The 12,019-nt window shown below is 39.6% G+C and overlaps 1 protein-coding gene across 1 annotated transcript; it reads right to left on the bottom strand.

The window, feature by feature from the left end:
* Window positions 1-1,000: 1,000 nt before the first annotated feature.
* Window positions 1,001-11,580, bottom strand: LOC140994299 (secretory carrier-associated membrane protein 5-like). The gene is made up of 7 exons (XM_073463869.1): window positions 11,492-11,580; window positions 10,476-10,584; window positions 6,252-6,375; window positions 4,747-4,903; window positions 2,545-2,646; window positions 1,567-1,684; window positions 1,001-1,180 (listed from the first exon to the last, which is right to left on the bottom strand). The coding sequence occupies exons 1-7, from the start codon at window positions 11,578-11,580 to the stop codon at window positions 1,001-1,003; spliced, it is 879 nt and encodes a 292-aa protein (XP_073319970.1).
* Window positions 11,581-12,019: the final 439 nt, after the last annotated feature.

The following is a 12,019-nucleotide window of genomic DNA, read 5'->3' as shown; positions in this document are numbered from 1 at the left end:
AACCAATTCAACATTCTCATAGTGCATTGGTACATAAATTAAATAAGATAACACTTCATAATTTAATCTACATCACAACTTAAAGCAACATTATGTAAATTGTTGACCTTAAAATAACAGCTTGATGGTTCAGTGTCAAGTGTGACTTTAGTGGGAGGGTAGGATCACAGCGTTACATACATGTTTACTTTAAGATACGACTTTTCAACACATTACATTGTTATAACCTCATCAGTTTTGTTTCTACATAATGTTGTTTTAAGTTACTGTACATAAATGCTTGTATTTTTCAAAATAAACAATTTTGTAAAAATTGCTACAACTGCAGGTCAACTGAGTACATTAGACACAGCTCCCATGGAGCCACTAAAGTATTAAACATTCAAAACTAGTTTCACTTCAACCACCCGAACAGAAAACCAAAAACATACGAAATGATATAAAACACTACAAATAATCAGCTTGCCCTTTAAAGGTCCAGTGTGTAGGATGTAGTGACATCTAGCAGTTTGGTTGCAGAGTGCAACTGGGCTACTGTAGAAAAACATGGCAGTACAACATCATGGACCCTGTATAACAGGCTCACCCTAAGGTAACGAAAACAAAAGAAAATAGAAATGTTTCTTATTGTTTTAGGTGATCAAACACTAATGAAAACATAATTATGAATATTATATTCAATTTCTGCCAATAGACGCCCCCTAAATCCTACACAATGCACCTTTAATACAGAAAGGCAAAACCAGCTTCCCACAGATGTTCAGACCTATTAGCCAAATTATGAAATTACCTGAAATCACTGACAATTCTGCTTCCAAATCAGTAATTTTATGAAAATATAAAAACCTGAACATGTTAAAATATGCAAGTGTCATTTCTGCTACATTGTGTAACTTAATAATCCATGATATTGTGGGAAATGGTCAGATCTTCCTAACCCTGTTGCCCAACCTTGGCGTAACTGTCATGTCATGTCTATGACACCTCTGTCTTAAAGAGGCTACACCTGGTTATCATTATATTGTGGGCTGGAGTACTGTTCCTGCATGGCTCCAGACGCTGCACCCATGGCGGCCTGCTGGGCCGCTTGCTGGACGTGAGGGTTCTTCCAGGCTCCTGTGGTCCATTCCTCCTGAGCTTTGGACATACTGGCCCCACTGCCACGGTAGTAGTTATGGATCTGCAGACAAAGTGTTGTGACAAGTTGTTACCAACAAGCCTTTATGTGCAGAAAGCTTAAATGGTTTTAGTTAATGGTATCTAATAGAGTTTAAAAGTTATGCAGCCGTATTCTCTAATCAGTAAGTCTGTTTAGGGAATACTGTGTTTAAGGTACACTTTTGTTATTTTAAACAATGCTGCTTTGTTGACATAAGAGAAAAAAAATAATGAATCAATCTCAAATCCTCGCCTGCAAAGGCCTGTGACATTATTTTCTGCCATTATAAAATAGATAATCTGGAACATCTGGCTAAAGACAGCATAGACGATACAGGCAATAACAGCAAATTGATTCAAATTGATTTCCCTGTACCTTTGTAAAGAAAATAAAAGTTATAGTCTTACCCTGGTGAGGGCAATGAAGGACAGTGAGGCCACTGCCGTGAACATGATCGTAGGGACCAACATGATCAGCGCAATCAAAATATTGTAGCTGAAGAAGGACATGGTAGCCAACCAACCACTGAAAAAGACACAGATGACTAGTGACAGAATTTCATTATAAAACGGATCATTTTTAGACGACAATCACAACATGAACTATCTGTTATTACATTGGGTGTCTTCCTCGTCATGATACTACCACTGGACATCTGGATGTTAAATGCCAGTAATTTCTGTGGACTTTAAGTGCTGCAATATAAAGTTTAAAAGTTTTATAGCTCATACATGGGGATATCCGATTGCACATGGTGACATTTATAAACTTTATGGAGGCTGTCATAATATTAATTTCTGATCATCAGGCTGAGTCCGGTGACATTTTGAGGATCTCTTTAACAGCCTCTCAAGATCTAATAACAGGACTATCATTAAAGTTATATGGGGGCAATTTCTGATGTTCCATCACTGTCATGTTAATGAAAGTCCAGAACAAGGTCTTTAAAGAACACCACCACACTGGACTTATTGCTTGGGCTCAAAATGTTTAATTCAAAAGTACATTTTGTAGTCGTATTAAAACAACTTCTGATTGTTAATGTTAGCTTGTGTTGCATAAAGATTAATTAGTAACGCTTATAAATGCTGGAAGACTCATCTATGAACTTATGACTGGTACTTGAGCTGCAGCAGACATGCTGGCTCTAAGTAGTGAATCTGTGCCTTACACTTACTTGAGAATGTATTTTTTTTAATCTAACTTTACTACATTTCTTTAAAAAGGAATGAATACAGGTAGATCAAGCATTACAACATAAACATAGTAGTCAATAGTCTTTTTATGTGAGCAAATTTCTTCAAATCCTTTAAAAAAGTCATTTAAAAAACTACTCTATAACTACTATATTTTCCATGCGCCATCCATTAATCTATGACTCTTACCATACTCCCCATCCAGGGATGCCGATGCATTGGATGATGCTGATGCCAACTTGTGCCATGAAGACAAAAAAGAACTGCATGAAGTTGAAGGAGCTGTCACTCCTAAAGGAAATGGAAAAGATAAAGACATATTTCCAAATGCACACAAAATGCATTCTCCTTTCTGTGTGGAGTTTGCATGTTCTCCCAGTGTCTGAGTGGGTTTTCTCTGCTTCCTCCCACAGTCCAAAGACATGCAGGCTGACTCTAAATTGTCCTCAAGTGTGAATGTGAGCGTGACTTTGTGTCAGCCCTGTGATGAACACGTGTACTCAATGTCAGCTTGGATCGGCTCCAGCCCCTCACAACCCTCCAAAGGGTAAGCCGTTAAAGATAATGGATGGATCTTGTGTAATGTTATTCATGTTATCTATGAATTTAAATAGGTCATTCCCATGCTACACCACTTATGTTCAGGAATCTAAGCGCTCAAAATTTCCAGGTTGATTCACAGCCAATCATGATGAAACTATTTCATCACAGGCCTTTCACACAATGATACAACTTCTCCCACATCTGCCTCTCTGTAGTGATATTAACACGCCCATGGATGGTCTAGTCAGAGGACTGTGCTAGACTGTGGGATTCTCACCCTGCCGTGGTTCTTTGGTCAGTCCACACTGGTGTTAATTTGTCAGTCTGGGTGTCAAGGAGTGGCCAAACTGTGTCAGCATCCTCCCCTGCTGCTGCACTCTGATAACGAAGAGACAGACGGTGGAACCAGCCCTCTCCCTCCACGGCTGTGTGCTACTCCTACTTTCCCCTCTGTAGGTAATGACTCCTTTCTCCTCCAAGGAGCTGTTATGTGCTTCTACAAGCTGATACCCTGATCTTCACCAGAGTGAAGGGCAAGGTCCCACATGTTGCATCAGTGCATCACCTACTGTACTGGAAGAAAAACCTCTCTGCCAGGAAGGCTTTGCGTGTCGCACACAGATGCCAAAGGGAACCTGTGCATCTGTATGACAGGGCCCAGAGGTGTGACAAAACAGCATCGGTATTTGAAGACCTGGGATACGAACATGTGGAAATGACTCAGCAAGAGGAACTAAAATATGTGGAGGTGATGAGTTTCTCTATTACATACAACACAGCTCCAAACAAACTTTTAGTTTGCCCAAGTTCATTTAGGTGCACCAGCACATCGTGGATGCACCCAATCATACATTTTAATTCAATTTCTTAACACATTATGTTAATTATGTAAACAGGAATAAAGGTCAAATGCATGTTTTTCTCATCGCATCCGTGGGCCTAAATGTTTAGTTTCACTTGACAGATTTTTGGGTGCATGTGCCACCACAATAGTTGCACCTTGGAGCCCTGATACAACAGTTTCCTATATGGAAAGAAAGCAATGAAAGGAAAGAATTGTCCTGTAATCTGGATTAGGTCTCTGCTCTACCAAATTTAACTCAAACTTGAACACATTTTTAGTGTGTGGAGATGTTAATAAATGAGGCCAAACCTAAAAAGCCCAATTGAAAGGCTAATGGCATATCCACACTGGCTGCTGGTGTAGTGCGTGACAGCTGCGTTGCTGAACTGCTGTCTCACTCACATGTATGTCCACACAGGCTGCTGCAGCGTGTCTCCTACCTGCCCTATCTGTTTACATGGAGTTTGCCTTTGATAATTATCAATAAATATGATGACATGATTTTCCTTTACCCCCGTAGAAAGAATGGTAAAGCAGGAGGGAGATAGAGATGGAGGGAGGGAGAGAAAGAAAAACTGAGTGCACTGGAAAAAAACTGCCCTTCACTTGTTGTGTGTATTCTCTTCATGTCTGTGACATATTCTACAGATACAGACATTAAAACTACAGTGAAATGCTGGTATGATGTCAATATGACTGTCTACAGGTTGTTTTCAGGTCATTTTTGCTGAGAGCCATGTGCACGTCACGGTAAAAATAGAAAAATAAATTGATAATATAGCATAGATTATATTTTATATGATGCAGTTATTGTCTTTTCATCTCTAAATACTAATATAACACATTAGTCTAATATCACCATTGTGTGTGCTATTTAAACAAGTAATTACTGCGATGCTTTATACTTTCAACCACTACAACAATTGTGCCAGCAAAATGCAGCAACGCAAAACCCGCTGTACAATGAGGTGATGACAAAGCAATATTTTTAATGTCCGACTTACTTGAAGGCCTTGTAGATGGCCCTGAACCAACAGACGTAAGAGCATGGAGTGAACATGATGAGCCAGATGATAGCCAGTCCAAAGTTGGTCACGCCACCTCCACCAAACATCCATGCAAAGCAGCCGATGAGATTCACCGCAAGGGTAGCACTGTTCACTGAGAGCAAAACAGACATACTGTCGTTTAGGTATAGATGCAAAAAAAAAAGTATCTTTAGGGTTCACAGACATGCACATGCAGAAAAGAGATCTGAAAATGGATATGAACGCAGCCACATTAACATAAACGTGAAATATGAAATTGCAGTGCTTGACTCACAAGATGGTGATCCCTGAATAGCCTTTTTGCGGATATCTCTTTCTAATTCTCGGTGATGTTATGAGGCTACAGTACTCCCCGCTTAAGTTGCACTTAGTTCTAATTGGAGCTCTGTGCTTCAGTCGCATCTTTCTTCTCTAAACTAGCAGAGGCCAATCGGCTTCAAATGCCAGTCTATAGAGAAAATGCAGAGTGCTTTACAAGAGAATTATGAGGCCAAACACAGCTGCAACATGACGGCTATTAAGGAACACAGTTGGGTTCTTAAATACACAACAGAACAAACGTTGGCTTGAAATTATTTTCACACATGCAATGAAATAAACAAATAAATATATGCACAGATTTAATGGTATAGAAAGCAAAGTTCATGCCATATGCGCACATTGTAGCATATGGCAAATGGCAAATCCAAATGAAAGAAAAAGTGATACAGAAAATTGCTACAGAGGGAAAGAAAGTAACAGCACAACCAACAGCAGATTGGGACTTTGAATACCTGCTTACGGTTATCGTTTAGTAGAAGAGAACACGCCTGTAGAAAGAAAAGTGTTTAGTTGAAATGACAGTCAACAATCAGTTGCAGCCCTGCATCCACACCCCAGCTTCACCTTTGTTTTAGTTATTTTCACATTACCCTTTGGTTAATTGGCGTATTGCCCTATCCCTCAGTGCTATTCCTAACATGCCTTCATGGTCGGGCTGGGAGCTTCCAGACCGGAGCAATATCACAAACATCATTGTACTGCTTGTTTATGGTGTCATAAACTTTGATGAAAGTGCTTCTGGCAAAAATTGTTTAACACAATTTCAATGTTAACTGCCCGGCTCAAACCAAGGCCATCTGGTCAGTGCTATGACTCATCAGCAAATAAACCAGTCAGGATAACAGCCAATAAAAAACTCTTTTTGGACCAAAGGGACCCTTGTAAACCATTGCCCTTCTGTTACATACTTCTTATCATGAGTTAACAACAGAGGAGAAGAATGTTTATGGGACCTCCAGGAAACTTCTGATGATTTTTTTTTCTATTTTCAAGGCTTCTGTTGTTTTATTGGAGAGTCGGGTAGCCTCTGCAGAACAAGTCAGCATTAAGTTTCATAGCTGAAACTGAAGTTTATACTGTAGCCTGATGCAAGGATAATGTAACATTCCACTCTTATAACATCACTTTGAAGCACTCACACATCCACAGGTGGTACATTTTCTTGCACATGCTGCGGTGCTGTTCAGGGATCTCCTCAAAGTCCTGGTAGAAGCAGGGCTTGAGTGGGATGAATCCCGGCAGCGGGGGGAAGTTGGGCTCTGAGACAAAGAATTACATAATAGTTAGATTGTATTCAAGGCTTCAAGTCTCCAAGTTGCAAGTGCTTTATTGTCATATACACAACAATTACAGTGAAGCAGTCATTGGGAACTAAATGGTTAGATCTCAGGTGCCCTCGAACATTGCTCTTACAGATATGCATAAAAACAAATATTTATAAAGAAAAATCACAGAAGCAGAACAAAATCTAATCAGAATCTAAGACAGAAAATAGTGGGATATAATCAGAGTTTTGGACTCAAGTCAACTTCTTTGTTTTGATGACTAGCAAAGTCATCAAAACAGTCCACAACACATTTCTGGAGCAATCCAGCATTGCAGCATTCTCCCAAACAACTGAAGAACACCCTGGTTGGAGTGGGTGCATATGCTCGAGCACATATCGAGGGTGTAAATAATGTCTTTTCAAATCAATTTGTGATTTCAGGGACTTGGATTATACCAGATGAGCTGTATGGAGCCATTTTATTCTTACTTCAGTTATTTTTATTTCCATGTTTTAAAACAAATCCCCATCTACTTCAGTTATTCAGGAGAATGCTGCAACGCTGTGAAGCTCCTTAAGTGTTTTGTGGACTAAAAAACTTAACGACTTTCCATCAGCATCGAAGGTGAGAAGATAATGACTGAATTGTCATATTTGGGTGAATTTATCCTTTAACCAAGGACTCACCTTGACTCAAAACGAACCGTTACTTGACTTGCCCAAGAAAAAATGACTTTGGACTTGCTTGAGACTTGGACTAAAAGACTTGAGTAACACATCTGGATATCATGTAATACAACTTAAAATATAAAATTGTGATATAATACTGTGGTAGACAGGTGAGTAGTAATGTAATTTATTTAATTAATACATTAATACATAAACATAATAGAGCAGGTTGTAGACAGATATAAATAGCCTATATTTGTGATGGATAAACACTTTATAAACAGGAAATAAAACGCTGCAAAGGTATAAACATGTAGGGCTGCACGATATGCTCACAAAGTGATAATTGCGATTATTTTTGATAGATATTGTGATGGCGATATGAGTCATGATTATCATGGATGATTACATTTTACATCACAATTTTCAATGTCCTTGAAAAACTAGTAAAATCATGATGATGTGGCATTTCTCCCGGTCTCAAACATGTTTTATTACATGTGGAGAACAAACCTTGTAGGCCAGAGCATCTCTGCAGCACTACAATCATTAAAACACTGTTTTGTGACACATTTGTGACTGCAGTTCTTGCCATTTGGATATTGCACTTAGTCATATTGCAATTTCGATTATTTTGCGATTAATTGTGCAGCCCCACACATGTAATACTGAATACTGGGATACAAACAGGTTGTGAACAGTGCTTTATGATCACTGACCTGCCATGTGGATGAAGTGTGGAGCTTGATATTCAGATGTCCTTCTTCAGTCTCTTGAACCTGTTGGATAAGTGAAGTGTTAGGACTTGTTGACTTGTTTCTCTCTACACATGGTGGTTTGTAAATACTTGTGTGTACAGGCCACAGGTGTGGGAGCAGATCTTACTGGACCATCACCTGGAGGACTTACTCCACAGGTAGGAACAGGGCGTTTAACAGAGGCTAAGGTAAGCTAAGCGTCGACACGCTCTGCCGGGGGATTTAATGTGTGAGCCCTCCACACACCGACTCAATGCTGCTGAGAAGATTTGAACCAACTGAATCCTTCCGGTTTCATTGAAGCCACTACACAAACACACACACACTGGCCGGAAACACACACACACACACGCTCGTTGCAACAACATACAAGCTACACTCCGCTAGCTAAAACAAGCTAGCATGTTTGGCGGTCAATGCGTGAAGACAGTTGGACATTTCCCCAGAGAGCTGGCCATCATACACAGGAATTACGGCTTCCGCAGGAAACATAATCTTCTTACCTCCTCCAGAGAGCAGCCGCCTCTCAGCTCACAGTCCTCAGTCTTCACCGGAAGCGTCAGAAAAACGTGTCGGATAGTAGAAACACTTCCAGCAAGGACGATATCTGCAAAGAAAAACTAAATACTCTGTTATTACCAGCCTACTTTCTTCTGTTGGGAGTGTGACCGGAGCGATAAATCCCGACTATCCTGATTCTCGACCAATCACCGTGCTCCAGTCAGCTGTCACTTTGATTCGGACCAATAGGCGGATTGCTCTAATCCCTGACGTCGCGTTGTTGACCAATCAGCGTTGAGCTTTCTCTGTCCATGGTGCTGAATCTGGCCCACCGACCGAGGCGAGCAGCGTGGCGTTAAACTGCACTCAGCCGGCCTCACAGCGCTGTCATGGAGCCTGTAACGAGCCATTATTATGTAGTTCAGTCATGAGCAGCTACTGTATGTAGGCTGCAGTGTAGAAATAAATGACATATGTTTATTATAGGTTTGACTAAGAGAAGCAGGAATATTAGAAATAAATGGTTGCCCTGGTTCAAATAGATTATAGGCTAGAAGTAATTTCCTTTACATTGTATTTAATATAAACACTGCCTGGCCATACAAAGATAATAAGTTTAAGAAAAAAACAAGACAATATATGCTAGTTTGTGCTCCTAATATTGGCTTTATTGTTGGTGTGAGTGGTTATTGCATTTTATTTGCTTAATTTGTCTTTCTTGTACTGTATGGTATTATATTCTGTGAAGCACATAGTAACTTTGGTTTTGAAAGGTGCTATAGAAATAGAAAAAGAAGTTAAGAAATAATAATAGTTTATTTTTTTATCATTATCACAGTGCCTTGGACTTTCATAGACTGCCAACCAATACCATGGGTGTCCATTAAAAGTAAGCTGGACAGTCACTGTTTCTTATTTGACACTGTCAGAGAGGTTTTAATTTAACTAAATCAAATTTTTGTAGTTTTCAGTGGTGTTGAACTGGATCTGCATCAAACCGAGAGGTGGTTCTACTTTGTTTATTTGGACAACCCCTTAAAACCCAAGCCACTTTACACCTACAATTTACCATTTTATGTCCCTGGGGCTTGTAGGAGCACATGTATTTATTATAGCAGGAAGAGGCATTTGTTTATTATATCCAAAAGAGGCATTTATTGCTTTATTGTCCTAGTAGTGGACATTGGTCATTCCCCTAGTTATGTTTTTTTGTTTATATTTTTATGTAGGTCGGCCTGTAAGCAATTTACAGCCAGTACCGCTACAGTTTTACTTTGTTTATATGTGGCGGACCCTGCCACCTTTCCAGCTTCAAACAGTGTTCTGGGGACTTTATTTTTCTTAGTTTGTATTATTACATCATTAATATTATAAATATAAAAATTCTGAGTTTTAATTTCTTCTACAAAACTACATAGTGCCCCTATAATAGAGGGGCAGATTATTAGAAAAACCATCCAATACCCACCCACTATGACCTCAATTATAAAATTAAAAGTAAAATCCTAGTGAAGTCACCAGTGAGTGTTTATTCAAATCAGTAGCAAAGCCTATGGCCCAAACCTTAAATAAGACTTGAGTTACTTCCTGAACTAAATAAGAAGATGACTCCAGCTCTCCAGCGGGGGCTGCTGTTTCACTGCAGTGAGAGACTCTGATAGGAAAGTGTTTCTTGGTTGATGCCACAGGAAACTATTTCTTGGCAGGAAACTCACTTGTTGGCATACATTTGCTTGGCTAACTAAGAAGGACATGTTTTCCATTTAGTTAGTAGACTGAATGAAATTGCACTGATATGATTCAACATCAGGGAGTCCAGGGGAGTACGAGTCGAGTGGAGTACAGCAGATCTCACAGCTGATAAACTTGGTGTGATAAGCATACAGCGAGGTCCAAAAGTCTGGGACTACTTAGTCAAGATACTTCAAGATATGCAATCCTATTTTTTTTTTTTTCAGTACAAATGATAATATCAACTAAACAATTTGGGTGAAAAGTGAAATCTTTGAAAAATATACGCACATTTCAAAACATCTGCTTCAATGACAGCATGCTCTCAGGCTGTGCATGGGCTCCACAAGTCTGTGTAAAATCTGCTGACTCATGTTATCCTAGCATGACTTGACAGTTTCCCACAAAGCCTCTTGTGATGTCATACAATGCATTACCGTCTCAGTCTTCATGGGCCCCCACGCATGTCCAATGGGGTTGAGGTCAGGTGGCTGTGGAGGGAAGTCCATGACAGTCTCATCGGCCTTCTTTGGTCCTTCAGTAGTTCTGTCAAAAGCTTTGAGGTGTGTTTGGGCTCATTATCCTGCTGCTTTATCCATCTGGGTGGATCACATGTCTGAAGAATGGAGTGGTACCTCTCCTCGGTCAGAGTGGAGTCCTTTCTGTGTAGGTGTCCAATTCAAGAGGAGGCAAAACAGCCCCAGACTTGAATATTTCCACCAGCATGATTCACTGTTGGTTGAAAACACACATTTTCTCTCCTGTTCGTCTCTTTACGTACATTGTTTTCTGACCTTCAGAAATTTCAAACTTGAATTGATCAATAAATGGGACTTCTTTCATCATCCACTGTGAAATACAGGTATTTTCTGTTGATCCTCTGATGGTGTGGTCATGCTTTGGATACAATTGATCGAGTTTCTGCAAAGTGTTTCAGCTCCATTCACTGCCCACCTAGAAACCTTTAGTCCAGCCATGATTTGACCCAGACAAAGCCCCTCTGTGCTCAGATAAAGATAAAATAGAACTTTAGTAATACCAAAGGAAATTCTTGTGCCAGTGAATGCACAGAACTCAGCAAACTCTCTTATTATTTCCAGGTTTAAGTAACAATAACAGAGACTTTCAACATGGTCTCAGACGTTTAGACAACACTGTACATACAACTGAACAGAATTTATCAATTACTAATTTTGCATGGTACGTGATTGGTTGAGTTTATCAAACTTTTATATTGCCTCAGTAACACATTCACTGTCATGGTTTGGGTTTTTTGGTTAATTATTTCCTGTTTTATCTTGTAGATTATATCCATGTGTGTTATGTTTTTACTTTCCACTTCCTGTCTTTGTCTGTTTTCCAAACATTTTTCTGTGTGCACCAGTGATTCATTCGTTCATTAGCCTTTGTGTATTTAAGTCTTTGTTTTTCCTTCGTCTGTTTTCGTCCTCACATCAGTCCTGTGTTTCCTGCATCTCCTGTGTTCCTGTGCCTGTTCCCCATTCCTCCTGTGTCCCCTTGTGTTCCCACCTTGTTCTCCATGGCTTCTAGTTTGTCTCCAGCTATCACATCACTTACTTTTATTAGTTGCCATTTTTTTTTGCTCACACTTTTGAATTTTGGACAGCAGCTTTTTAATGGTCGCTTTTCAAAGCTGGCTTTCAACCTGCCTGCCTCTGTGTGTTTGGATTCTTTTTTATGTAACTGAATAGCATTTACAGTACCAAGTAAGCCTTATAAGCAGAGAATATTCTCTGACTTTTAAATCATTAGTGTCAAGGTCCATCCGTTAGCATTAACATAAATTTGCCACCACAGACAGGTTTATGATATATATATATCTGATGATTTGATTTATCATTGAGAGACTTTAGAGCCAGAGCCACCCTATACAGGCCAAAAACAGACCATTTCTCAGCGGTGAGGCATATTGATTTTTAATACTACCATACTTTGGCAAGAATCTTCACTAGCTACGGTG

The sequence above is a fragment of the Pagrus major genome, chromosome 4, assembly GCF_040436345.1.
Source record: "Pagrus major chromosome 4, Pma_NU_1.0".
NCBI classification, from domain to species: Eukaryota; Metazoa; Chordata; class Actinopteri; order Spariformes; family Sparidae; genus Pagrus; species Pagrus major.
The sequence above is the reverse complement of the archived record's forward strand: the minus strand, read 5'-3'. Positions and strand labels throughout refer to the sequence as shown.

Bases quoted from the DNA above. Each gene is read 5' to 3' on its own strand.
- LOC140994299 (XM_073463869.1), bottom strand. From the start codon at position 11,580: ATGGAGAACAAGGTGGGAACACAAGGGGACACAGGAGGAATGGGGAAC. The intron at 4,904-6,251 runs GTGAGTGCTTCA...TTTTGCTCTCAG, and splicing joins AATGTACCACCTGTGGATGT to TGAACAGTGCTACCCTTGCG. The intron at 2,647-4,746 runs GTAAGTCGGACA...CATTTCCTTTAG, and splicing joins GCCATCTACAAGGCCTTCAA to GAGTGACAGCTCCTTCAACT.